The sequence below is a fragment of the Sapajus apella genome, unplaced genomic scaffold, assembly GCF_009761245.1.
Source record: "Sapajus apella isolate SASKATOON/1434 unplaced genomic scaffold, GSC_monkey_1.0 scaffold2, whole genome shotgun sequence".
Classification (NCBI taxonomy): domain Eukaryota; kingdom Metazoa; phylum Chordata; class Mammalia; order Primates; family Cebidae; genus Sapajus; species Sapajus apella.
The window spans coordinates 64,555,179-64,579,290 of NW_022436942.1; the positions used below are offsets into that span (position 1 = coordinate 64,555,179).

General features: G+C 38.4%; 1 protein-coding gene across 3 annotated transcripts in view; it reads left to right on the top strand.

Annotated features, from left to right (window-relative positions):
* The window catches only part of POLR3B (RNA polymerase III subunit B), a 145,330-nt gene that overhangs the window by 26,204 nt on the left and 95,014 nt on the right, over positions 1-24,112 (top strand). For 2 of the 3 annotated variants that reach the window (XM_032285721.1, XM_032285728.1), the window contains exons 9-11: positions 59-167; positions 12,181-12,303; positions 19,499-19,618. In XM_032285721.1, coding sequence (XP_032141612.1) covers positions 59-167; positions 12,181-12,303; positions 19,499-19,618 — 352 coding nt within the window. Of the gene's footprint in view, positions 1-58; positions 168-12,010; positions 12,088-12,180; positions 12,304-19,498; positions 19,619-24,112 lie in introns of those variants that run through there. The other variant, XM_032285735.1, reaches the window with a different exon arrangement.

Here is a 24,112-nt window from a genome sequence, read left to right on the forward strand (position 1 = left end):
TGCTACTAGCTTGAAACTAAGTGGGGATGCAGTTTAACCAACTTGTATTTACTCGTAGCTCTACCCATGAGAAAAAAAGCAGAACCAATATGGCTGTGAAACAAGGGCGATTTTATTTGAGGCATAATACTTTGTCGGAAGATATACCCATTGTCATCATATTTAAGGTAAAGCTGCAGCTCTCTTCTAAAAATTATAAGAATTCTTTCTCTGGTTTATTTCCATATGTAATTAGAAAATTTGGAGGGTAATGAATTCTCGGAATAGAAAGATTGGTTACGTAAGTTGTCAGTCATGTGATATATTTTAAATTGAAAGCTGGGCATGGTGGCTCATGCCTGAAATCCCAACATTTTGGGAGGCCAAGATGGGCAGATTACCTGATTCCAGGAGTTTGAGACCAGCCTGGGCAACATAGTGAAACCCTATCTCTACCAAAAAAAAATATTAGCTGGGTGTCGTGGTGTGTACCTCTACTCCCATCCACTCAGGAGCTGAGGTGGGAGGATGGTTTGAGCCTGGGAGGCAAAGGTTGCAGTGAGCCAAAATAGTGCTACTCTGCTCCAGTCTGGACAACAAAGTGAAACCTCATCTCTGCAAAAAATAAAAACATTAGCCAAGCATGGCGGCATGTGCCTATAGTCCCAGCTGTTTGGGTAGCTGAGGTGGGAGGATCACTCAAGGCTGCAGTGAACCATGGTCATGCCACTGCACTCCAGCCTGGGCAACATAGCAAGACCCTGCCTGAAAACCAAATAAAAAATCAGCTTATTTGTGAATTGTTGGCCTAGAACCCAAAAGACATTTTCCATAGAAACAATATGGAAATGGTATAGTTTTCTCAGATATGGGCATACCTCAGAGATATTGCAGGTTTGGTTCCAGACCATCACAATAAAGCTAATATTGCAGTAAAGTGAGTCACACAAATATTTAATTTCCCAGTGCATACAAAAGTCATGCGTATAGTGTAGTCTGTTAAGTGTGCAGTAGCATTCTGTATAAAAAATATATGCCTCAATTAAAATACACTTTATTGCTAAAAAAATGTTAACAATTATCTGAGTCATAATCTTTCAGTGAATTATAATCTTTTTACTGGTAGAGGGTCTTGTGGCAGTGTTGGTAGCCACTAACTAATCAGGGTGGTGATTGCTGAAGGTGGCTGTGGCATTTTCTTAAAATAAGACATCAACGAAGTTTGCCACAGCTATTTCTTCCTTCATGAAAGATTTCTCTGTAGCACGTGATGCTGTTTGATAGCATTTTACCCACAGTAGAACTTCTTTCAAAATTGGAATCAGTTGTCTTAAACCCTGCTGCTGCTTTATCAATGAAGTTTACATAATATTCTACATCCTTTGTTGCTATTTCAACAGTGTATACAGCATCTTTACCAGGAGTAGTTTCCTTTTCAAGAAATCACTTTCTCTGCTCATCCTTAAGAAGCAACTCCTCATCCATTCAAAGTTATATCATGAGATTATACCAATTCAGTCACATCTTTATGCTCTACTTCTACTTCTGGTTCTCTTGCCATTCCCACCACATCTGCAGTTACTTTCTTCACTGAAGTCTTAAACCCCTTAAAATCATCTTTGCGAATGGGAATCAGCTTCTTTCAGACTCTTGGTAATGTTGGTATTTTGACCTCTTCTCATGAATCACATATGTACAGATATTCTTTTCTTTTTTTTAAGGTGAAAGCAAGTTTATTAAGAAAGTAAAGAAACAAAAGAATGGCAGAATGGCTACTCCCTAGGCGGAGCAGCCTCAATAGGCAGAGCAGCCTCAAGGGCTACTGGTTGCTCATTTTAAGTTATTTCTTGATTATATGCTAAACAAGGGGTGGATTATTCATGAATTTTCTGGGAAAGGAGTGGGCAATTCCCAGAACTGAGGTTTCCTCCTCCTTTTAGACCATATAGGGTAACTTTCTGATGTTGCCATGGCTTTTGTAAACTGTCATGGCCCTGGTAAAAGTGTGAGGACTCCCAGGATGACTAGAGGTCACTCTCATTGCCATCTTGATTTTGGTGGATTTTGGCCAGCTTCCTTACCACAATCTGTTTTATCTGTTTTATGACCTTTATCTTGTGCCAACTTCCTGTCTCATCCTGTGACCAAGAATGCCCTAACCTCCTGAGAATGCAGCCCAATAGGTCTCAGCCTAATTTTACCCAGGCCCTCTTCAAGAGGGAGTCACTCTGGTTCAAACACCTCTGACATATTTCCCCCCTTTCCTTTTGTAAGAGAACCCTAGTTCTAAGTCTTGTAGAAGGATGAAGGATTCATCTTCTGTAACTTTTTCAGTGTGAATAGGGATGATGATATTCCTACCTAACTATTAGTGTCTCTTGTGTTCAGGAGAATCCCAGATATTCTTACTGGCATCTAGAAAAGCGTGAATCCTTCCCAGAAGGTTTTCAGTTTACTTTGTCCAGATCCATTCAAAGGAATCGCTATCTATGGCAGCAATAGCCATAAGTCTTGAAAGCTAAAATTACTTCTTTATTCATAGGCTGCAGAATGGATGTTGTGTTAGCATGCATAAAAACAACATTAATCTCCTTGTACATCTCCATCAGAACTCTTGGTGACCAAGTTCATTATCAGTGAGTAATGTTTATAAAGGATTGTTTTTTCTTAGCAGTAGGTCTCAACAGTAGACATAAGATATTCAGTAAATTATACTGTCAACTGATGTGTTGTCATCCAGACTTTGTTGTTTCAGTGGTAGAGCACAGGCAGGGTAGATATAGCATATGTCTTAAGTGCCTTACGATTTTCAGAAAGGTAAATGAGCACTGACTTGAACTTTTTCATTGGATACATTAGCGCCTCACAAGAAAGTCAGCCTGTCCTTTGAAGCTTTGAAGCCAGGCATTGACTTCTCCAGCTGTGAAAGTCCTAGATGACATGTTCTTTTAATAGAAGGCTGTTTCATCTACATTGAAAATCTGTGGCTTAGTGTAGCCACCTTCATAAATGATCTTCACTAGATCTTCTGGATAACTTGCTGCAGCTTCTCCATCAGCACTTGCTGCTTCACCTTGTACATTTATGTTATGGCAATGGTTTCTTTCCTTAAACCTCGTGAACCAGCCTCTGCTAGTTTCCAAGTTTTCTTCTGCTCCTTCCTTACCTCTTTTAGCTTTCATAGAATTGAACAGTTAGACCCTTATTCTGGATTATGCTTTGATTTAAGGGAATGTTATTATGGCTGATTTGCTTTTTTATCCAGACCATTGAAACTCTCTCTATATCAGCAATAAGCCTGTTTTCACTTTCTTGTCATTTGTATGTTCACTGAAATAATTTCCTTCAAGAACTTTTTTTTTATGTTCACAACTTGGCTAATTGGTGTAAGAGGCCTAACTTTTGGCCTGTCTCAGTTTTTGACACACCTTCCTCTCTAAACTTAATCATTTCTAGCTTTTGATTTACAGTGACCAACGTGCATCCCTTTTTTTTTTTACTTGCACACTTGAGAAGCCATTCTAGGGTTATTAATTAGACTGTTTACACTGTTGTTGTTCTCAAGGAATAAGGAGGCTCAAGGAGAAGGGAGAGAGATGGGAGAATAGCTGGTTGGTGGAGTAGTCACAACATACACATTTATCAATTAAATTTTTCATCTCTTATGAGCACAATTTGTGGTACCCAAAATAGTTACAATAGTAACATCAAAGATCACTGATTGGCCGGACACGGTGGCTCACGCCTATAATCCCAGCACTTTGGGAGGCCCAGGCAGGGATCATTTGAGGTCAGGAATTCGAGACCAGCCTGGTCAACATGGTGAAACCCCATCTCTACTAAAAATACAAAAATTAGCCAGGTGTGGTGGTACACATCTATAATCTCAGCTACTTTGGGAGGCTCAGACAGGATAATCACTTGAACCCAGGAGGTGAAAGTTGTGATGAGCTGAGATTATACCATTGTACTCCAGCCTGGGCAACAGAGTGAGACTCTGTCTCAAAAAGAAAGAAAAAAAAAAGATCACTGATCACAGGTCACCATAACAGTGAAAAAGTTTGAAATATTGCAAGAATTACCAAAACGTGACACAGAGATATGAAGTGAGCACATGCTGTTGGAAAAATGACACCAGTAGACTTGCCTGAAGCAGGGTCAATCTGGAAGCAGGGACATACTTACATTTGAAAAAAACACAATATCTGCTAAAGCCCAATAAAGCAAAGCATGATAAAATGATATGTACCTATAGTTACATAGCGGCCCGTTTAACCTGTTCTAAGACGTAAATACTATACACCTTCAGTGAACAGTTAAATTGTAATATTATCAAGCAAAATAAAAAAATAGTTGGCATTATGTGATAGTTGATCCTCAGTATTTGCAAATTCCCTATTTGTGAATTCACTTACTTGCTAAAATTTATACATAACCCCCAAATCAGTACTTGTGGTACTTTTGTGGTTATTCACTGACACAGAGTGGTAACAACTTTAAGTCACCCAGCGCACATATTCCCAGCTGAGATTGAACAAGGCAACACTCTGCCTTCTTGTTTCAGCTCTCATGCTGTAAACAAGTGTCCCTTTTGCAGTCTATTTAGTGCCATGGGTTTTGCATTTTTGTGCTTTGTTGATTTGCAGTATAACATGGCCCCCTAGTATAATGCTAAAGTGCTGTCAAGGTGTTCCAAAGGACAAACAGGCTTTGGTGTGCTTTCTGGAGAAAATATGTGTTAGATAAGCTTGATGAGCTTTGTTCAGGCATGAGTTAAAGTGCTACTGGCTGACTTCAAAGTTAATGAATCAATGATTTATATTAAATATCTTTTAAAAGAAGCATACAAAATAAGGTTCTGTATTGGTCAGTTGGGGAAAATGTTATGACCCTAGGCTCACAGGAACCTAGCCCTGCATTTTTCCTACACGCATTGACTCAGTATTCACTATTCAGTATTTGGTGTAATTCAGTAACTTTATAGAATATAGCTACCATGGATAGTGATAACCGACTATATATAGATATAAAATGAATGTTGATAACCAGTTTAGTTGAAATGAAGGGCTCATTTCAACTAAATTGAGATTTCAACTAAATTTGAGGAGATACTAGATACTTCAGATAATTTTAGAAATTTATATATTCAGTTTTAATAGTTATGATAGTGGAAATAATTTTTGAGACAAAATTAGAGAAAACAGAGGAAGAAATCCTCTGAGGTTGAATTAACTAAGTTGGTTAAAAAGGAAAAGCATTTTGGGTATAAGCCTCAGGAGTAAGAAAGAAGGGATTGAGTCTTTACTGTTAAAGTTGTTACCAGGTTACAGAGTGTAGGAGTCAGGGAGGAAAGTAGCCCTCAAATCAATCTGGTGATTGGGGTTTAGGGAGAGAGCCCTTGGTGGTTCATAAGTATTGAATGCATGTGGACAAGTCAGGTTCTTTAACTCAGGAAGCATCCATATTCTAAATACAATTGTGTGAAGGAAGTTTTAGGACATTTTAAAATGTTTATTGTAGCCTAATGTGCTTTTGAGTTCTATAAATGAGATGGAGCCATTTTCTTTTCAGGATGATTTTGATAATAGTCATAGTAGCAGTACCATGATGTCAGAGGGCCCAGAAAAAAAGTCTTAAATATATCTTTTCTTTCTTCAAGATTTGTATTTTTTAAGCACAAAAGTAATTTTGGATTTTCTTGTAGGGAATCCCACAGTGCCTAATGTAGTGTTCTATGTACTTAGTGATGAATAAAGAAAATTTTATCTAACGGGGCCAGGCCTGGTGGCTCATGCCTGTAATCCCAGCACTTTGGGAGGCCAAGGTGGGTGGATCACTTGAGGTCAGGAGTTTGAGACCAGCCGGTCAACATGGTGAAACTCTGTCTCTGCTAAAAATACAAAAATTAGCCTGGCGTGGTGGCTCACACCCGTCATCCCAGCTAGTTGGAAGGCTGAGGCAGGAGAATTGCTTGAACCCAGGAGGCAGAGATTACAGTGAGGCACTCCAGTCTGGGTGACAGAGGAGACTCCAAAAGAGAGAAAATTTCATCTAACAAAGTAGAATTACATTTCCAGCAGAGGGCAGTATGTTTCCATGCATCCAAAGGACTTTTTTTGGAACGTTTTATAGACACTTGAAGATGCATAGTACTGCTTTCTTTCTACCATAAATTATAAATTAATTGTAATGAATATAATCTATCACTCATGGCAAATGCATGACTAGACTCATGCATACATTACAATCAGAAAATATATTAAGTATTGTTTTTTTGGCTAGGTGATGAGTTTAATAAGACTGTTTCTTCTGTCAAGTTTGTTTAATATTTATATTGCACATCTATAAACATGTATACTTACATACACATAGCTGACTTAAATCCTTTTTAGAATAGGGCAATAAATTAACAATATGAATATTTATGTAACCAGTAGTTGTGATTTCAAACTTCTCTCTCTTTTTGATTATAAAAAACATTTCTTGCATTATTTAAATTTAGAAAGCCACTTAAAAGTGTATCTACATTTCTGTATATACTTTTTCCAGACCATTTTCCTGTGCTTTTGTGATACACACATACATTTTTATTTTTTTCACTTAATGCATTATGAATAGCTTTCCGTGTTATGAATCTACATCATTATTTTTAGTGACTGTTGTATACAAGTTGCATACATGTGGTGGAACTTACTTAACCCTTCCTCTAGTGGGGCATGTGGGTGTCATTTTCTTCCCCAAGGTTTTACTCTTATCCCTAGGAAGTCTGTTATAGATACCTGTTTGTGCACATTGCCGATTGTTTTGTGAGACTTCATTCCTGAGAGTGGAAGTTGTTTTTTGTTTTTTTTTTTTAACTTGGCATATGTTGCCAGTTATTTTCCTGAAATGTATCCACTACACTTAATCAGTAAATATTTTAAAATTTTTAGTTTGTATAAATGAGCTAAATATTTTGGTCATAAACAGTCACTTTTATTGGTCTCTCACAATAGATTATGTTTTAATAAGTTGATGGGAATTTGTTTGATAACCACTATTTAGACTTTTCCATCTGGGAGGCAGCATAGCGTATTGGATATCTTAGAATGAGACAGATTTAGGTTGAATCCCAGCCTCTGTACTTATTAGCTGTGTGACTTTGGGCAAATTTTCCAGCCTCGTTGAGAATTTTACTTAAGAAAGTTGCCGTGAAGGGGAGTGTCCTTTTTCTTTTCTTAGTTCTCTTTATGGTCAGAAATCTGGGAAAACAAACGGGGATACCAGAAAAGACACATCATTTCTCTTTGAGTGTTGTGTGGCCCTAACATAGACCTTGACAGTCATTAGGACTTGATGGTTGTTGATTGTAACCAACAATTGGCTGAAAGTGACAGGAACAGCAGGGTTTCCAGATTCCATGCTGAGTCTGAATATGATGGAGAAAGCTTTTAAGACATAGATCAGCCTTATTTATGGACTTGAATCACTACAAAGGTTCTCCTGCCAATGAATCTTCCCCACTTTACATTTTGTATTCCAAGTATGCAGCCTGCGCTTATGATGGCATCTGTAGTTTGAAAGTTTTTTTCAGAAAAGAGGATCAGATTTCAAGGGTGCTGGGCAGTGTTCCCTGGAAACTAACTTATATGGAAATTTGTCTTTTTTTTTTTTTTTTTTTTTGAGATGGGGTCTTGCTCTGTTGCCAGGCTGGGGTGTAATGGCACGGTCTGGGCTCACTGCAACCTCTGACTCTCTGGTTCAAGTTATTCTCCTGCCTCAGCCTCCCGAGTAGCTGGGATTACAGGCATGTACCACCACACCTGGCTAATTTTTTGTATTTTTAGTAGAGACGGGGTTTCACCATGTTGGCCAGGATGGTCCCATCTCCTGACCCCGTGGTCTGTCTGCCCCGGCCTCCCAAAGCACTGGGATTAGTCTACTTTAAAGCAAAATTGGAGATTTCTGAATATTAGATGCTTTAAGAAGTTATTCCCTTTCCCACCTTCACACAATATATTTCAACTTATCACCATTAGTGTGTGTCAGTCTCTTCTGCTCATTAGTATTCTTTCTGTCTTTAAAAGTCACAGTTTGTGGATATCTGAAAAGACCTCATGTCACTTTTATAGTACACCTTCCCTTATTTTTGTTCGGTGGTATTGCCAATTGCTAGAGTGTAGGTGACCTGTTGAAATGTATTATCTCTGCTGCTTTTTCATAAGGTTATTATATAGCATTTACTTTTGACTTATTAGGAGAAATGATTTCAGATATTAGGAGTACAAAGGGTCCATATAAAGCCAGTTTTCAGATGTCTAAATTATGTCTTTAAAGTAAAATGACTGAGTATTTTGCCATCGTTTCCATAGCAATATGTCATTTCTTTGTAGCTGTGACAACTGAAGGCTAAATAGTCATAAAGTCAGTTCGGTCTTTACAGCTGGTGCGCTTTGATGATAACTTGACTGAATTATTGCCCCTGTATTTGGTGACTTGATATAGGAAGAGTTTAGTCCTTTTAGAGCAAAGCTTTGGCAGTAATCATGCTTTCTGCACATATGGTGTCATTTACCATGTGCTTGGCATATCTTTGCTTCATAGCTTAGAAATATTTGGAGGGCCCAAGCAGTCTGTTTAGATCTCTGTTAGGACATTTGAGAATTTTATGCAGTTATAAAATTACCACTTAGATTCAGCATTAGGACAACTTGAAGTGGCAGTCCATACATCAAATGAGGAAAGGCCTTTTCGTTACAGGTTGAGCATCTCTTATATGAAGTGCTTGGGACCAGAAGTGTTTAGGATTTCAGAGTTTTTAAAATTTTTGGAATATTGGCATTATCTTTATCCTTATGGTTGAGCATCTCAAATCCAGAAATCCAAAATCTGAAATGCTCCAATGAGTATTTCCTTTTGAGTGTCATGTCTGTACTCAGAAAGTTTCAGATTTTGGAAGCTGGTCATGGTGGTGTGTACCTTTGGTGCCAGCTACTTTAGAGGGTAAGGTAGGAATATTGCTTGAGCCCAAGAGTTTGAGGCTATAGTGCACTGCAGCTGTGACTGTGAATGGCCGCTGAACCCCAGCCTGGACAACACAGTGAGACCCTGTCTCTTAAAAAAATTGGCCAGGCACGGTGGCTTATGCCTGTAATCCCAGCACTTTGGGGGACTGAGGTGGGCAGATCACTTGCAGCCAGGAGTTTGAGTCCAGCCTGGTCAACATGGTAAAACCCCATCTGTACTAAAAAAAATACAATAATTAGTTGGACATGGTGGCAGGTACCTGTAGTCCCAGTTACTTGAGAGGCTGAGGTAAGAGAATCACTTGAACCCAGGAGGGAGAGGTTGCACTGCGTTGTGCCAAGATTCCACCACGGCACTCCAGCCTGGGTGACAAAGCAAGAATCTGTCTCAAAAACAAACAAAAACAAAAACAAAACAAAACAAAAAACCTCCTTCCCCACAACTTTTTTTTTAAGGTTTCAGATTTTGGAGTATTTTGGATTTTCAGATTAAGGATACTTAACCTATATTATTTAAACACCATAGAAGAGAATTCTGTTCTAATATTTGTGACTGGCTACCTGCAGACCAAAGAGAAAGTGTAGATAGTTTTGCATATATGCCGTCACCATCAAAGTAAATGCAACTCAGTGCACTTGAGCTAAGAATAATCTAGTTTTGTTTGTTTGTTTAAAAATTAGAACTGATAATATTTTTTAGGACTGTTATTTTTTAATCCATGAAAGTCTAAGTGTTTTAATGATATTGTGTAATTTTTAAATAGTGGAGTTATTTCTAGTATCTATTTGAATAAATGTGCCGTATCAAATTGGAGGTTAAAAAAAAAGACTGCAAAAGCTGTAGACAAAGGTTTTGCTTCCTGAGAACTTGTTTGCTAAACAACAACAAAAAAATTGGAACAAAACAAGTTGTACGTTTAAACAAATTGTTTTAAATTTAGATAGTGAATTTAATTCCAAAAGTTGGTATATTAGTTATCTGCGCCATGTAACAAATTATAGCACAGCTTCTGTTGGTTGGGAATTTAAGACTTGCTTGGCTGGGTGGTTCTGTCTCAGGGTCTTTCATGAGTCAAGAAGTCAGCTGCAAGCTGAACATAGTGGCACGTGCCTGTAGTCCCAGTTACTCAGGATGCTGAGGTGGGAGGACCACTTAAGCCCAGGAGCCTGAGGCTGTAGAGCACTATGATTGCATCTGTGAATGCCCACTGCCTTCAGCCAGAGCAACATAAGCAAGACCCCTTCTCCAAAGAGGAAAAAAGAAGATACCAGATAGGGCTGCAGTTATCTGAAGGCTGAACTGAAGCAGGCTGGAGGATCTGTTTCCAGGATAACTCACCCACATGGCAGTTGACAGAAAAGGGCAGGTCCTCATTGGCTGTTGGTAAGAGGACATAGTTTTTCACCACTGGACCTTGTCACAGACAGCTTGCATGTTTTTATGACATGGCAGCTATCTTCTCCGAGAGAGAGCACTCCAAGACAGAGCATACAGGCAGCTATAGTGCCTTTTATGACCAAGCCTTTGAAGTAATCATACGTGCCACCTCCACATTTTTCCTGCAGAAATGAGGCATTGAGCTTAGCCTACACTTGGGGTGGGGAATTTGTCTCCACCTTTTGAAGGGGTTGTCAAAGAATCTGTGAAGATTTTTAAAACCACCGCAGTTGGTCTAAAAGAGACATGGCATCTATTCAGCTTCCCCCCAAATCTTCAAAACTTTCTGTAAGTTTACATCTGATCCTAAAGTATCCAAATCAGATTTATAGAATGCAGACCACTGAAGGTCAAATGTAGAATGTAGAGTCATAGAATTTTGAGCTGGAAGGGATCTGGTTTTTCATTTATGCAAATGAGAAAATAAAGGCGAAGAGGTTGCATGACAGTAATAGTTGTAATGCCTGTGTCTGTTGTTGGTATTATTTTAGGACGAACACCTCAGATCTCTTGACTTTTAGATAGATGCCCTTCTGTTGTACTCAGAATAATGTCGTTGATGTTCTGCATTAGAACTTGGGATTTGATTTCCCCTTTCTTTCTCTTTTGTGTGGAGAACTGAGAGCCAGGGCATCAACACTAACTAGACAATTATCCTCTGATTCTGTCTTCTCTACAGCTGAAGAAGGAATTTTAATGCAAACATAACTTTTCCCCTCGCTCTAAGAAGCAGGCTATTACTCTTCCAAGAGAGATTTAGTGAGATTATGCTGTGTTCCTCGATATGGCAGAATTCCAGGCAAACGTGTGAAGGAGTGAGCCCTAACGCCATATGGAATCTACAAAGACCTGTGTTGCCGCTGCCACCTTGAAACACTTAAGTGGGTTTCTGAAACCTCTTCAGTGTGTTCCTACTTTTTTTTTTTTTTTTTTTTTTTTGAGACAGATTTTTGCTCTTGTTGCCCAGGCTGGAGTGCAGTGGTGCAATATCAGCTCATTGCAACCTCCACCCCCGCAGGGTTCAAGCAATTCTCCTGCCTTAGCCTCCCAAGTAGCTGGGATTACAGGCATACGCCAACACGTCCGGCTAATTTTTGTATTTTTAGTAGAGATGGGGTTTCCAGGCTGTTCCTGGCCTCAGGTGATCCACCCGGCTCAGCCTCCCATAGTGCTAGGATTACAGGCGTGAGCCACTGTGCTGCCCTTGTGCTTCTGCTTTTTAAAAGTCTCCTTTAAAACCTGCCTTAAGTATAGTTTGATATCTCTAGAATAGTGAGGTAAAACATGTTTTAGGAAAAATTCTTTTAGCCGAAATATGAGTGAGTAGACAGTTCTCAGAAAAATTAATTTTATGGCAAGACTAATTGGGGTTCTGCTTATTTTCAGCCATGCATCTCTTCAGATTCACTGCCTTTTGGTTGTTTCTTTGCAGTTTGCCTTTGTAGTTATAACCAGTTGTCTTTACTGTACCTCCCAGCCTCCTTTTTTGTGACAAAACTCTTATTTAAAAATTTTAGCAGATAGTACACATGCAAAAAATGTTTGAGAATGTTTGTTTTCCACTTTGTAATCAAAATTTCTGTTTCAGGTTCTTCTGCAGCTTGGGCAAGGCTGCCAATGCCAGATGGCACCGTTTCTGAGAGAAGAGCTAGCTTTTGCTTAGAAGTAATACCCACAAACAATGCCAAATTAGCATAAGCAAATGTCAGTGAGTTAACACAAAGCCAACACTCTTTCTATCTTTTCTTTCCTTCCTAGGCCATGGGTGTTGAGAGTGACCAGGAAATTGTGCAGATGATTGGAACTGAGGAGCATGTGATGGCTGCATTTGGGCCCAGTCTGGAAGAGTGCCAGAAAGCTCAGATTTTCACACAGATGCAGGTGTGTCTTTTCATGTTGTCCTTAGCTATGAAATGGAGTTGGAAACTTGATGCCGCTCATTGATAAAGCTCATCGGATTGATGGCTTTGGGCTCATAGATTTGGGAAAGGTATTGGGGAGATGGGAGGAGTGAAGTTTCTTTAACTCGCTTTTGTAGGGATTGGAGGACAGAGTTTGCCCAGACAAATTAGGAGTCTATGGTGCCTGACTTAGAATAGGGATATATGGCCAAGAGGTGTTTGTTTTGATATAATAGAAAGTACTATTATTTTCCTTATTTGCCTGAATGATAATATATATTTTTAAACTATGGCAACTCTCGTGTACATGGGTGTGTGTATGTGTGTAGGTGTGTGTGTGTATGCGTGCGCGTGTGTGCACCTGCATTCTTTAGTATCTTTTTTTATTCCCTACTTTAGTTGCTTTAGGCATCCAGCTGTATGTGGTTTCTATTTCTTTTCCTGAATTCCCAGTGCTGCTTTAGACAGCAAGGAAAACCCAGGAGTAGTCCCTTTTACCACTGCAGAGCCTTCATGGACCTGCTCAGGCACTCCTGGTTGGACCTTGGGAATTTTAGGACAAGGCTTAAAGATGAAGATTGAGAAATACACACACACACAGACATACCATAATAAAAATAATTGTACTTCCCTTCCCACATGGAGGGAGCCCCAGCAGCCATACTTAGGATTTTAGTCCCATATTTGCAAATGCTTTCCTAAGTATAAATCAAAGGTAACATCCCTCATAGCCATCATGGGAGGTGGGAATTCTCTACTATAGAATCACAATAGTCATTTCTTACCTATCCACATGTACATTGCCTATTTTATGGATTATGTATGACATATGCAAACTCCAGGCTACTTTTTTCTCTTCACCCAGGATGCTTGTAGAGAAAGCATTTCCCACTTATATATGTTAGTTTGTATTCTGAAATCAAATCAGTTTTGATATTTTTGTAGACTACGCCAGATATTTTAGAAGATTGAAATAGGTCAGTATATGTAATTCCAAAACAAAATCAGTAAGGGTTATTCTTATCACTGCCTTCCTCTTTTTTTTATAGTTAATTAATAGGTGACTGCAGTTAGAGGGCAGGCAGCACCAGGAAGGATGGTTTGTATTTAGGAGATTCTATTTTTGGCCTTTATCAAAAATGGAATATTTGGTAGGCATGAATCTTTGTCGTACACTAAAGTCATATTGTCCAAGAGTTCCAAGAACATGAAGAGAAAACATTAAGAAATATCCAAGAAGCAGAAAATATAGAATCTACCCTGCCAACAGGAATAATTGGTTTCATTTTGGGAGATAACCTATTCTTTCAAGCCGTGTAGTGCTCTATAAGAGCAGTTTACCTTAATGGTTCCCCAGTGGCTTCAATAAAATCCATTATTATTATGCATTTTATTTTAAACATCGTCAATGGGGTCAAATAACCCTAACATTGTAAAGCTGTTTGAGCAGGACCCAAACTGCAGGCTGAAAAATGATTCATTTATTCTGTTAAATAGGTTCTGACAGAAAATTTCACCTAACTGAATTAAATCAGGTTAGTGAAAAGATGGAGGGAAGTTAATATAAGCAAGACAAATGTTCCTTTCCTCAAAAGGGAAGTGTAACTTTGAAAGTGCTTGTACTCTGTATGCTGGATTAAGGCACATATTAGCTATTGATACTAACAAAAGGATATAGAGATGCAAGTAATCCAAAATAGTTGGTATGTAGAACATGTATTATCAGTCATGAAAACATGAATATTCTATGCTATTCTAAATGAAACTGTAGTAAGTAGTACACTTTGTATTAGTCTGTTCTTAAATTGCTATAAAGACACATCTAGCCAGGCACGGTGGCTCAAGCCTGTAATCCCAGCACTTTGGGAGGCTGAGGCGGGTGGATCACGAGGTCAAGAGATCGAGACCATCCTGGTCAACATGGTGAAACCCCGTCTCTACTAAAAATACAAAAAATTAGCTGGGCATGGTGGCACGTGCCTGTAATCCCAGCTACTCAGGAGGCTGAGGCAGGAGAATTGCCTGAACCCAGGAGACGGAGGTTGTGGTGAGCCGAGATCGTGCCATTGCACTCCAGCCTGGGTAACAAGAGCGAAACTCCGTCTCAAAAAAAAAAAAAAAAACAAACACCTGACCAGCCTGGACAACATGGTAAGACCCGCATCTCTACAAGCAATAAAAATAAATTAGCCAGGGGTGGTGGCATGCACCTGTGGTCCCAGCTACTTGGGAGGCTGAGGCAGGAGGATCACTTGAGCCTGAGAGGTCAAGGCTGCAGTGAGCCATGATTGTGCCACCCCAGCCTGCACGACAGAATGAGACCTTGTCTCAAAAAAAAAGAAATACCTGAAACTGGGTAATTTATAAAGAAAAGAGGTGTAATTGGCTCATGGTTTTGCAGCCTGTATAGGAACCATAGTGTCCTCTGCTTCTGGGGAGGTGTCAAGAAGCTCCCAATCATGGCAGAAGGCAAAGGTGGGGCAAGGCGTCTCATCTGGTGGGAGCGAGAGCAAGAAAGTATGAGGTGGGGTGGTGCCACACACTTTTAAACAACCCTATCCAGAAAACTCACTGCAGGAGGACAGCACCAAGGGGATGGTGCTAAACCAGTCATGAGAAATTATCCCCATGATTCAGCCACCACCCACCAGGCCCCGCCTCCAACACTGGGGACTACAATTTGACATGAGATTTGGTAGAGACATAGATCCAAACAGTATCATACTTTATTTTATATAATAAAACTTTGGAAGCTGTGGCACTTTAATGGATTGCTTAAAACCTGTGGGGTTTTGCTTTTTTTGGACGGGCATGGTAGCTTATGCCTGTATTCCCAGCACTTTGGGAGGCTGAGGTGGATGGATCATTTGAGGTCAGGAGTTCAAGACCCAGCCTGGCCAACATGGTGAAACCCTGCTTCTACTAAAAACACAAAAATTAGCCGGGCGTGGTGGTGGGCACTTGTAATCCCAGGTACTTGGGAGGCTGAGGCAGGAGAATCACTTGAACCCGGGAGGTGGAGGTTGCAGTAAGCCAAGATCATGCTGCTGCACTCCAGCCTGGGTGACAGAGCAAGACTCCGTTTCAAAAAAAAAAAAATCTGTGGGGTTTTGTTTTTTGTTTTTAATACCTCCCTTTGTAGTCTCTCTCACATTTCTTCTCTTCCTGAAGCCTTCTTTCTGTGTTGGTAATGTAATGTCATCATTGTCTTGGGCTCTAGTATATAGAGAAGAAAGTATTAACTTCAGCAGGGGACAGGATGCACTAGACATGTCATCTTGGCCCATGCATCACAAGGGATACCTGCTCACCTGCATTCCTCTATTTCCCCCTCAAAGAAGAGAAGAATCTTAGCCTTTCTCACAAGGAAACTAGAAGGCCAAAATTTATTGAAGACAGCTTGGTTTAGGGAAAGCTGAACTGCTGAACTGCCTGTCTACTTAAGGTTCCTGCCAACTGACCTGCTTTCTTCAGTTACTTAGTTACTACTTACTACTAGTTCACTGCAGCAAGTGTTTTCAGGGTCTTAGTTTATCTTACACTCAAATGGCCTTTTAGTGGGAAAGATTTAGATTTGAAGTCCAAATCTTCTCATAGGGACAGAGTTTCGTTCAATTTCAAACACTGTGCTAGTCATTGAGAGTCAAAGAAAAAGATGACAGAATTCCCACCCACAAAGTCTAGTAGGAGGAACATACATGTAAATAGATCATTAAAACATAATATGATGTGAACATGAATGAAACTACGAAATTCTGAATGCATAAGGAATTAAAATTGCAGAGAAAGAGGAGTAGGGTTAGGAAAGCCTTCGAAGAAGTGTTACCTGATCTAGGTTTTGAAGTATGAAAAAGGAATTTCCCAAGCAGGTAATTGGGTAGGAATTCCAAGATAAAGAATCAAAGATCCCAGCCTTTTCTTCTGTTAAACTGAAAGTCTTTTTTTTTTTTTTTAAGTTCATTCTTAGATAGGCAAGGTGGCTCACGCCTGTTATCTTGCCATTTTGGGAGGCTGAGGCAGGAGGATGACTTGAGGTCAGGAGTTTGAGACCAGTCTAGGCAACATAGTGAGACCCTATCTCTACCAAAGGTTTTTGTTGTTGTATTTTAGTTAGCTGGGCATGGTGGCCTGTGCCTGTAGTTCTGCTACTTGGGAGAGTGAGTGAGGTGGGAGAATTGCCTGAGCCCAGGAAGTCGAGGCTGCAGTGAACTGGCATCACACACTGAACTCCAGCCTGGACAGCAGAGTGAAACCCTGTCTCAAAAGAAAAAAAAAAAAGAGTACATTGTTCCAAAATAATAAGAACAACATTCTTCTCTTCTTTAAACACTATTAATTAGGAAGAATTTCAACCTATACAAAGTACATAGAATAGTGTTATAAATGCTCATGTATCCAACGCCTACCTTCAGAAGTTGTCGACACCCTTACTTGGTTATTTTAAGTACATTTATGTATACTCAAATGTATAAATCTTAATTGTATGACTTTATAAGATATAGAATATTTCTTTATCCCACAAAATTCCCTCATGCCTCTTCCTAGTCAGTCTTTACCTTTACCCTCTGATTTTTTTCTTCACTTCTCTGATTTTTGCACCGTAGGTTAGTTTTGCCTATTATAGAACTTTATATATGTAATTAGGTACCATAGATTAGTGATTTTTGCACCATAGATTAGTTTTGCCTGTTTTAGAGCTTTATATATGAAATTAGGCCATATATACTCTTTTGTGTTTAGCTTCTTTTGCTGAGCTTATTGTCAGATTCATCCAAGTTGTTCCTTTTCATTCCTTTTTATGTCAGTTATCCATGTAGTTCATTTCTTTTTATTCCTGAATAGTATTTCATTGTATGAATATTCCACAGTTTATCTGTTTTCCTGTTGATAGACACTTGGTGTTTTTTTCAGTCTATAGCAATTATGAATAAGACTGTATAAACAAATCTTTGTGTGGATGTGTGAACATGTTTCATTTCTCATCGATGAGCACCCAAGAATAGAATTGCTGAATCAGAGAGCAGATATGTATGTAACTTTTATATATACTTGTCCCAAAATGATTGTATGATTTTGCATTTCTACCAGCAGTATATGAGAGTTCTTTTTTTGTGTGTGTGTGACGGAGTCTCACTCTGTCACCCAGGCTGGAGTGCAATGGCATGATCTTGGCTCACTGCAACCTCTGCTTCCCGGGTTCAAACGATTCTCCTACCTCAGCCTCCTAAGTGGCTGAGACTACATGTGTGTGCTACCACGCCTGGCTAATCTTTTTGTGTTTTTAGTAGAGATGAGGTTTCACCTTGTTGGCCAGGCTAGTCTTGAACTCCGTACTTAGGTGTTCTGCCCACCTCAGCCTCCCAAAGTACTGGGATTATATGCCTGAGCCACTGCATCCACCCTGATAGAAAGTTCTGATTGCTTCATGTCTTCATAATATCTGGTGTTGTCAGTTTTTTAAATTTTAGCCACTCTAATGGGTATATAGTGGTATCTCATTGTGGTTTTAGTTTTCATTTCTTTTTTTTTTTTTTTTTTTTTTTTTGAGATGGAGTTTCACTCGTGTTACCCAGGCTGGAGTGCAATGGCGCGATCTCGGCTCACCGCAACCTCCGCCTCCTGGGTTCAGGCAATTCTCCTGCCTCAGCCTCCTGAGTAGCTGGGATTACAGGCATGCACCACCATGCCCAGCTAATTTTTTGTATTTTTAGTAGAGACGGGGTTTCACCATATTGACCAGGATAGTCTCGATCTCTTGACCTCGTGATCCACCCGCCTCGGCCTCCCAAAGTGCTGGGATTACAGGCTTGAGCCACCACACCCGGCCTTAGTTTTCATTTCTATGTTAACAAATGATGTTGAACTCTTGCTTATGTGTTTATTGGCTATTTGTGTTTTCTTCTCTGTGGAGTGTGAGCCAAATGTCCATTTTCCTTAGTGGGTTGTCTTTTTATTTTTGAGTTTCAGAGTCCTTTTAAAAAAAAATGCTGGATGTAACTTCCTTGTTAGCTTTATGTAATTCCTCCCAGTCCATTGCCTCCCTATTTGTTTTCTTAATTGTATCTTTTAATTTTGAAAAAAATTTATTCAGGAGGTGTTTTTTATTTGTTTTTTATATTTATTGCTCTCTGTGTTCTGTTTAAAGAAATCTTACCTACCCCAAGATCAGGACTATATTCTTCAATGTTTTCTTCTTGAAGCTTTATAGTTTTATTAATAATTTTTATAGTGAGGTATAAAATGCATCTTAATCTAATTTTTATATTTGTTGTGAGGTAGGAGTCAAGATTAATTTTTTTACTTTATGGATACTTGTTTCAACACCATTTGTTTAGACGACTTTTCCTTCCTCATTGAATTGCTGTGGTACTTTTATCAAAAGTCAACTGACCATTTAGCATATATTTATTTTTGAACTTTTTATTCTCTTTCATTGATTTATTTGTCTATCCTTATGCCAGTATCACACTTTTGATTACTGTAGCTTTATAGTTAAAATCAGGTAATATAGTATTCCAACTTTTTTCTTTCAGTATTGCTTCAGCTACTCCAGGTCCTTTGCATTTCCATGTAAATTTTAGAATTAATCAGTTTTTGCTTTTTAAGCCTGCTAAGGGTATAATTAACAATTACGAATGTATTGATCAGTTTGGAGAGAATTTTAACATTAAGCCACTTTTAATACCGTTGAATCATCTAATCCATGAACATGTCATGACCCTGAGTTTATTTATGTTTTGTTCCCTCTCAGCACTGTTTTGTAGCTTTCAGTGTAGAGGTCTTACATGACATGATTCATTTTTGAGAGGGAAAAAGTACTACTATAAAATTTGTGATTTTCTCTGGGTGAAGGACTGATGGCTGCTGTATACTTACACACACACACACACACACACACACATTTTACTTGTGTTTGTATTTTCTAAATTACCTACAATGACAATGTATCAATTTTTTAGTAAGAAAACAAAAAATAAAAAGGGAATCAATGTATTAGACAGATTGCTATGCTATTTTATCATTGGTTTATGATAAATGTTGATTTTCAACTAGACCCAGTACAGCTTTCTCTATAACCAGGGTCTTTATCTCTTTTGCTCATAGTGTATGTATGGTTTGGTGCTTACTAAATCCAATGATGTCATTCAAACATTATTATAATCTGTTTTTTATAGGCATTAAAATATATAGGGAACAAAGTAAGAAGGCAAAGGATGTGGGGAGGCGGACCAAAGAAAACCAAAATAGAAGAAGCAAGAGAGCTTCTGGCTTCCACCATTCTGACCCATGTCCCAGTGAGTTATACACCTTTGTTACTGTGAATAATGACTGTGGCGTCTGTGAATTCCTGTTAAAGAACTGTGATAAGAGTTTCCCTCATTTAAAGTCTAATTCCTCAAGAGAAAATTCTAAGGAGGACTGTATTGCCCCACCAGAAATAATATTCCATTATCTGCAGTTTATTGATACTCAGAGAATGTTAACTGTATCGCCATCGTCACGTTTACTCTCTTGTGGTTACTCTTTCAGTCTTAAATTATTGTTATTTTTATATTCATACATATATTAGTACTACTACTAGATTTCATGGTTTTAAAGGACAGAGATGGTGTCTTACATGTTTTTTAAGTAAGTGAAAATAAGCGTACATGCCTTGCCCATACATTTTTTTATTGTATGGTAAAGTATGTTTCTATAAAATATGCTTATGCTTATTGTATGGTAAAATATGCTTAATGGTAAAATATATATAACATAAAGTTTACTGTTTTAAGTGTACAATTTTCTGGACTTAAGTACATTCACATTATTTTACAACCATCACCACAACAGATAGTTTTAAAAATGCTTACTGGATGAGTTCATCTTCTAGACTTTGAATTTTAAAGTTTACATTATCCAACATCCTTCACTTACTGTGAGGATTCCCTGATCCAAACATGCTTAGATGATTTGCATTATCACCCAGCTGGTTAGCAGTAAGAGTAAGGGCTAGAACCTATCTTCTGATCCTTGAACTAGTGTATAATATTTATTTATTATTATTATTAAACAGAGATCAACCATATCGGCATGTGTGATATTAGCAAGAAGCAGCCCTCAATTTTCTTCCCACTTAATGTATATGTTACTCTTACTAAGTTATAGAATTATTATTTGTTAGATTATCTTGTTAACTAAATAGCCTGGTTTGTAAGGAGTTACCATGTGTTCCATCCATGAGTAATCTAATTCAAGGGTTGCAAACACTACCTTCAGGGGCTAACTGTAAAATAATGGAAGGTCAAGGGATCTGTGGAAGTCAAGAGTAATCACTTGAACGCATTCAGATCTGATTTTCCTGTATTAAAACACCTTTCAATCCAAGTAATACAGGTCTCTCATTCTGCCCCTTGGCTACAATTTGTGTGCGTCCTTGATTTAATCCAAAGACTTAGAAAATTCTGAATGTTAAAGCTGGGTCTGAACTGAATTGTAAGCTCTTTTGGATGATTGGAAAGAATCTGAAACTTATAATAGCAAAAATGACAGTAGAAATGACAAGAGCTTCTGGAGCCTGAGATGTAATTGTTCAAATTCTGGTTTCTTACATCCTACCTGATTAACTTTGGGCAAATCTGAACTTTTCTGAGCTTCAGTTTTGTCTTTGCATGATAAAAGTAATTCCACTTTCTCGCAGGGTTTCTGTGATGATTCAGATATATAATACACATAAAGTCCTATATTTTGCACAGCTCCCCATGTAGCTATTAGGAGCTGCACTTACCTTCATACTGTAACTGAGAAGAACGTTGGGTTAATGAAAGAGGTTTAGTTGATAGAGTCCTGCCGACACTAACATTTGTTTAATTAGACTGATAAAGATAATCATTTGCATTTTTCTGTGGTTGCATGGAGCCTAAATTACTATTTTAAAAGCTTGGTTATACACAACCCAGTGAGGAAGAAAGTCAGAATAGATGGACCAGGGAAAAGATCTTCGTTTTCCAGAATTGTTTTGGACATTATTTACCTAAGTGTGATATGTAGGATGATTTTCAGTGATACAGGGCCATTTTTAATGTAAGTAATTATGTACTTATTAGAAAGAATACAACTAGCAGATCAAATCCATTTTTGTGGTGTATGTGATTTTATGGTATTATTGCATAGAATGAAGCTTAGCTTAAAATTGGTTGTTTAAAGATGATTAAACATATTGCTGCAGAGGAGGCCTTGGTCTTGATATCCTGGTCTTTCAGTTCCTTGGGGACTGTGGTTCTCCCTGTACTAGTAGCATCAGCATCACTGGATGACTTGTAAGAAATACTTGAACTCTACCCTAGACCTACTGAATCAGAAACTCTAGGGGTGGGTTGCAGCAATCTGTGTCTTGCTTAACAAGCCCTCCAGATGACTCTAATGCATGTTAAAATTTAGAAACCACTGCTCTAAGGGTAATTAGGCTACAAGATACCTAAGTCCCAGACCACTCTTTCCTCTAATGTGATATTGAAAGGTCCCCAGAGTTTTGAAACAGGCAACAATTCTGTTTCAGCACTCTGGGTTCATTTTTAGCGCCTTTTTCTCCCCCTCTTTCAGATAATCCACAGGTTAATATCCCACAAAGGAGCATCTGAACCACTCTTAGCTTTCTCCCAAAAAGTTTTATCAGCCACTAGATTGAGAGGATCCCCACTTACCATATGACTTTGGGAACAGTCCTGGAAAAATTAACTCATTTCAGGTTAGACCTAGAGTTTGCTTTTCAGCATATAGTCATTAAAAAGGGAAATGAAATGAGTTAGGGTTCAATTCTAAGGGGGTGATGGACTGTACCTGTAATCAAGGAGTGGCATTATACAGTTCAGTAGGGGCATTTTCCATAAATATCCATATTTATTTCTACTTATAAACATCTTGAGAGAATCTACCAGTGTTTATGCAAAAGGAAAATATGAAATGGGTTTTGTTAAAAATTGAAAATTTTGTTAATGGAAGTTTGGTTCATTTTTATCATTAACAAGAAAGATAACTAGAACTAGAAGAGTTAGATGTTTCATTTAACTTGGCCACATTAAGATTAGAACAATAAAATGTAAATTAGATGTACTTAAATGGAGGACCATATAGCTTTTGATATAGCAATTGAAACTGTAAATTACTTATAGCTGCCCAGACACTGAGTTTTTCTGCTTGGTATTGTGGTAACCGGTGTTATGATTATACAGGGTTTTTTTTTCTTTGAGGATGGACAAGAGACTTTTCTTTTTAAAGAACTTCTTTTTTTTTTTTTTTTTAGATGGAGTTTCACTCATGTTACCCAGGCTGGAGTGCAATGGTGCGATCTCGGCTCACCGCAACCTCCGCCTCCTGGGTTCAGGCAATTCTCCTGCCTCAACCTCCTGAGTAGCTGGGATTACAGGCATGCACCACCATGCCCAGCTAAATTTTTTTTTTTTGTATTTTTAGTAGAGACGGGGTTTCACCATGTTGACCAGGATGGTCTCGATCTCTTGACGTCGTGATCCACCCGCCTCAGCCTCCCAAAGTGCTGGGATTACAGGCTTGAGCCACCGTGCCTGGCCTAAAGAACTTCTTATTGATGTAATTGTTTTGTGGGTACAAGATAACAAAGTAGCTTCTAGGGCTACTTTTTCTTTTACCACAGTCAAACATTTCTTTTAACACATTCCAGAGTTCTCAGTAATAGAGAGTAAGTTGACCTAGAGAAAAAATAAAACTTCCTTTGAAGGAAAATGGAGTTTTTGAAACACATATAGAATTCTAACATCCTACATTATTTAGTGGAATTACTTAGCAGCAACAACAAAATGTATGAAGAATACTTGCTTTTTTTTTTTCTTGTAATGCAATCTGTTTATTGTCATAGTGATAAATTAATAAAAGAGATTTCATTGAGATTTTACTAAGTGATTAAGGTAAGTAAAAAGGAAATCTTATAATAGTATGTATCATCTGTGGAAAAGCCTATAAATAGTCCTTGGAATTGGCAGAAGCTCAGGCTACATTCTCAAATTTTGCCTTTTTAGATATAGGGAAAGGATCTACTTCAGTGTTTTTGTCTCTCCAAACAAACCAGTGCAATTATTTTACCAGTTCTGAGTCAACTTACTGATTGAGCCAGATTCATTCATATGGATTTCAGTGTTTCTGCTAGAGAAGATTGACTATAGAACATTTGCTACGAATTCATTCATCTGTTCATTCATTCAGCAGATATTTGTTGCATGCCAGGCAACATTTTAGTACAATTCTTATCACTGCATAGCAAACAATTCTAAAACTTAATGGCTTAATGTAACTATTTATTGTATATCTCATGATTCTGTGGTTTGATTGGAATTAAGTTCAGTTGGAGGAAGGAGTTCTTATTTCAGGTCTCTTACGAAGTTGCAGGCAGATAACAGCTGAGGCTGGAATAATCTGGAAGCTCACCTGGGCTGGACGTTCAAGATGGCATCTTCACTTACATCTCTGGTCCCTCCTTGATTTTCCATTTCTTTGAGATTTTACTAAATGAAATGTAGCCTCTCTCTCTGCACAGTAGTGTTCTGGACTTTTCATGTAGTGTCTGAGGACTCTAAGAGAAAGGAAGAGGAAATTGCCATTTGACTTAAAAGTGAATTCTGGAATTGGCTTGTTATCATTTCTGCTGTATTCTCTTGGTTAAACTAACCATAGGCCAATCCCAAGGGAGTGATGGATTCCACCTTTATTGAAGAAATGGCATGAAGTATATAGGATGGGAAGAAGTTGATAGTAGTCATGTTTGATGCAAAGGTACT